The sequence below is a fragment of the Castanea sativa genome, chromosome 4 (genome assembly GCF_040712315.1).
Source record: "Castanea sativa cultivar Marrone di Chiusa Pesio chromosome 4, ASM4071231v1".
NCBI lineage: Eukaryota > Viridiplantae > Streptophyta > Magnoliopsida > Fagales > Fagaceae > Castanea > Castanea sativa.
The window spans coordinates 14168441-14172953 of NC_134016.1; the positions used below are offsets into that span (position 1 = coordinate 14168441).

General features: G+C 30.4%; 1 protein-coding gene across 1 annotated transcript; it reads right to left on the bottom strand.

Moving 5' to 3' along the window:
• Positions 1–758: 758 nt before the first annotated feature.
• On the bottom strand, positions 759–2615 carry LOC142630807 (NAC domain-containing protein 104-like). The gene is made up of 3 exons (XM_075804855.1): positions 2310–2615; positions 1886–2160; positions 759–1417 (listed from the first exon to the last, which is right to left on the bottom strand). Exons 1-3 carry the CDS (start codon positions 2470–2472, stop codon positions 1250–1252), a joined length of 606 nt encoding a protein of 201 aa, XP_075660970.1. The 5' UTR covers positions 2473–2615; the 3' UTR covers positions 759–1249.
• Between the last annotated feature and the right edge of the window lie 1898 nt (positions 2616–4513).

Below are 4513 nucleotides of genomic sequence, written 5' to 3' on the forward strand. Positions count from 1 at the left end.
GTTAAACTTTTTTCTTATCATATTAGAGATTAAATTCTATAAGGATATGGTGTAAAATCTAAGTTTTATCCTCCAATCTCAATATGTCATATCATCATATTACATATTAAAGAATAGACACAAACACACTTAATCAATTCTAATATCCCTTTGAAAATCCAACTTAATTATGAGTTTATTGAGATGTTGTTATGTGTGGTAGGATTTATTGAGTTTTAAGTGAAAAACTGACGTGACAATCTCTTATTAGATGATGTAAAACAAGAGTTTTACACCCCATTCTTACTGAATTTGAACTCATCCTATTACGCCTATTTTGCTCTCTTTGAATGTGTATGCATATGAAATTAATAATAAAGAGACACCTATTTTTCTCTTTTTGAATGTGTATGCATATGAAATTAATACTAAAGATGTAATGTTGATCTTTACACCGTGAATGTAAGTTGTCAAAATAAAACCACCTTAATATCTTGTATTCTCTATTTTTCTCGTCAATAATTCATCTTAATATTCCTATATATATATATATATATATATATATATATATATTTCTAATATAAATCACATAACGTTTTAGGACAAACTCATGTTTTTGTATATATATTTGACCCTTCAAAGGTCTAAGCATGGAAAGTTCATTAATCCGAACATTCTTAAACATGTGTGGAATAATATATCCGGTGTGTTACATCTTACAAGTGCTTGTTTTACTTCCAGTTGTGGAAACTAACAACATAGATGACAACATGCTAGGCTAAGCAGGCAACTTTTAAAAGATATATTGAAATTTTCATTATTATACATTGGCAACACAAAGTACCCCAAATGCTATTGAGATGAGAGTTTTGTGTATTGTATACAACCTTACTTTATACATCAAAAACGCAAAGTAGCCAGCATAATGCAAAGCAGAAAAAAGATAAACGATTACTTAGTAAAGATATCAATCTTGCACTTTGACTAAGATTTGCATTTCATGCACACATAGGTATAAGGCCTACATGGTAACTAATTCTAAACTTAATACTAAGGGTTTGTTTAGATACCGCTTAATTATGGCTGAAAACTGAAAACATTGTAGCAAAATAATTTTTAAATGTGTGAATAGTGATGTGCAACCCAGTTTTAAAGTTGTTTTTTGCTAAAAAAGTACTTGCAGGTTCTGTGAATAGTGCACAAGACCCATATAATAATGCCAAACGCCAGCCGTGAGCTGACGCAGATGCTATCCAAATGAAGGCTAAATCTACTTGGGAAAACTTGTGTCATCAAATTCATCATCTATAGCTGACAAAAACATTTCGTCAGGGCTTGAAAGCTCCGTTCCATTATCTTCATCATCGCTGTTGCAGAACCATTGCGCAAAATTGCCTTTCCTCTCATAAACTCGGCATAAAACCCACTTACTACAATCCTGTAGTTAACAAAAAGGGGAAATAAACTAAATGAAGGTAAGAGTGCCATTAATTTATACTACAAACTTGTATGAAATATAAGAATAAAATGTTTAACTTTATGAATAAAATGTTTCACTAATCACATCCTATTAAGCTGTTACATATCTTTTTTCTCCTTTATAAAGTAATCAAAGTTATAAAAAAAATAAAAAATCAAACATATATTAGGGAGTATAAAGTGGAACACTAAACTGTTGGACTTGGACATACGGTTTCTATTAAAAATTACACTATATATGGATTAAAATCTATTGTTCCACTTTTTGTGTTTCACTTTAGAATAAAGATGATTTTCTCCACTTTAAACTCCATCAATTACAACTAAATTACCACATATTTTTCTTTCATTTCCATAAAAAAAAATCAAAAGGAAAAAAAAATCACACATGAAAAGTTGATGTAGAAACAGTTTAGCATTTACTCACTATTTTTCGTTTTCCTCTTCTGTTGTGCAATGCACCCCTCAAATCATGGTTGCAAAGATGATATTCTTGCATTATCCAATCAGTTTCAACACCACCTGGAGCTTCACCAATGTAGAAGACAAGATATTTCTTGATTCCCACTTTGTTACCAGCGCTGGTGACTATAGGTTCATCAATAATACCCAATTCCATCCAATATCCATTTTTTGTGATCCAATTTTCTGTCACCTTATTGCTGAAGAAATAGTACACACTTCCACTTGTCAATGCCTTACCTATATATACAACACAACCCATATGATTCGTTAGCTATATATATGTAATGAAAATGATCAATAAATCATTTTATAATATGTCTAGAACTCTAAACAGAAATATATAGAACAAGACACAAAAATAAATAAATAAATAAAAAGAAACATGCCATTGAATTCCCAAGGATCATGCAGACAAAGATCAAGATCTGGAATTATGTCAGGATGGCATGGTAAGAGTGAGGCCTTGCGAAGGAGAAAGTGAAGGACAAGTTCTTCATCAGTTGGACAGAAATGGAAACCAGGAGGTAGGTTGACACTGCCATCTCCCATCCTATAACAATAAATATATGATACAATTGCTCAAAGAAAGTATGTTAGTAAGATTGAGGTTTGAAACTTTGGTCAAGTATTTATTTATAGTGCTTTGGAGAGAGAGTGATTGCTTGGTTACTGTTCAAAAATGGAAATGAGTTGGTCGATAAAAGACGGCTGTATTAGTATTTAGTAGTACATATTAAACAAGTCATTTAAGGATAAGGATCAGAATCATTCTTCCACATCAAGCAAGTCATTAGAGTTTTTTAATATATAAAAACAAGAGAACTTGTGGAAATATTACGTTTTATGTGTACATGTCTTAGTTTGATGATGATATATGGGACAGGTATTAAGTAAAAAAATTTCTTTTTTTTTTTAAAAGAAAAAATTTCAAAATGTTGATGTCTTGACAAAATCGTAAGGTTTAAAAATTATTTTACACTCCTTCACATTCATTATTTTTTACATATATCAATAATTGATGTGAGAATGTTTATATTTTAACACAAAAATAGAAGTGAAAAAAGAAATATGAAATATCTGAAACCCAAATAGTAAGTACTATTAATAGATCAAACGAATGACTGTTAATGACTATTGGGTCAACCCAATGCCAAAGGCAAAGGGAAATAAAAAAGAAAAGTAAAAGATAAAAAAGTACTAATAATGCTAATTAATCCATGGACAACCATGACATAGCATCATTTTCTCCGCAGCCATTGCAAATTATGGTTTACAGTGCATAAAGGAATAATTATACTCGACACACATAGAATGTGTTTCAAAACAAGGCTAAAGTAAAATGTAAAGGCGTCAAAATGCTCAACCTTTTACTATACATGAACTACAAAGTGGGAAACTAAGTAATGATGGTCCATACGTGCAGCTTTCATATGGCTAATCTTTTTCCAACAAGAATTCAAAAAGGCTAGGAGGCAAATATACTCTCTCTCTCTCTCTCTCTCTCTCTCTGGGTAAAACTTAACTACAATTCCTAGATAGATGCAGTATATTGGGTTCCTGATCAATTGAATTCAAACGTACACTTGGATACATTAATATTAAAAAATATTATATTTTCAAAGACAATTAAATTCAGTGTAGTTTTTTTTTGAAAGCAAATTCAGTGTAATTGAATATGTATTTGAATTCAATTAGTTTATTTTGTCTCTAAATTGAGTTTTACCCTATATCAATTATTTAGTATTACCCTTTTATACAAATTGGTTGGTTTGTCTAATCAGCATATCCAAGTGGCCATGCTATCATAGCGTAGTGCTCATAACAACTCTCCAAGGAGGTGGCTCCTTAAGGTTTAACTGATCTTAATATTGACAGAAGGAGATAAAAACAGGTAAGGATTTGTAAACAAATTCCAATGTCCTATCACCATAACATCGAGAGAATGGATTGTGTAGAAGTATAGTAATATTATATCATATATGTTGTCACAAAAGTTAAAGAAACCCATGACCTTGACATATATAATTATATCGGTTTTTAACCCTATTGCTGATATTTTATTTCTGAAATTTATGATTTCTAAGTTGACATTAAAGCGCTGTTTGGATAGCTGATTGCGTTTAACATTTGACGTTTTTTGCCTTTTTATTTATTTATTTATTTACCAGCTTCTCTTGCACTGGTCATGAGACATAATCAGTGCATTAAAGCAAAGTTACAATATATTCAGCCGTGAACAGCAATTCAGAAATTATTATTTTTATTATTTTCAGCAATAAGTTTTCAGATTTCAGCAAAATAAACGGTAGCTAAACACACACTAATAGTTGAAGTTTTATCTGAATCCAAAAAGAAAAATTTGATGCTTTAATTAAATTATGTCTCAATATAATTTTGCTAACAGTCCATACTAGCTAGCTTGACCTCATTGCACACAAATTGGTTGACACATCAAGTTTGTTGTTGTTCTAAATTCGTATAAAAAAACCTTATTAGCCACAATTAATCATGAAGAAAAAGAACCTAATATTCATAATAAAATTTTCAAAATGATATTAGATATGGATGGAAGAGTTAGTGGACAGAATTT

Excerpts from the sequence above, each read along its gene's own strand:
- LOC142630807 (XM_075804855.1), bottom strand. The coding sequence starts at position 2,472 with ATGGGAGATGGCAGTGTCAACCTACCTCCTGGTTTCCATTTCTGTCCA. Across the intron at positions 2,161-2,309 it reads TGATCCTTGGGAATTCAATG|GTAAGGCATTGACAAGTGGA; the intron begins GCATGTTTCTTT and ends TTGTATATATAG. Across the intron at positions 1,418-1,885 it reads GAAGAGGAAAACGAAAAATA|GATTGTAGTAAGTGGGTTTT; the intron begins GTGAGTAAATGC and ends TGTTAACTACAG.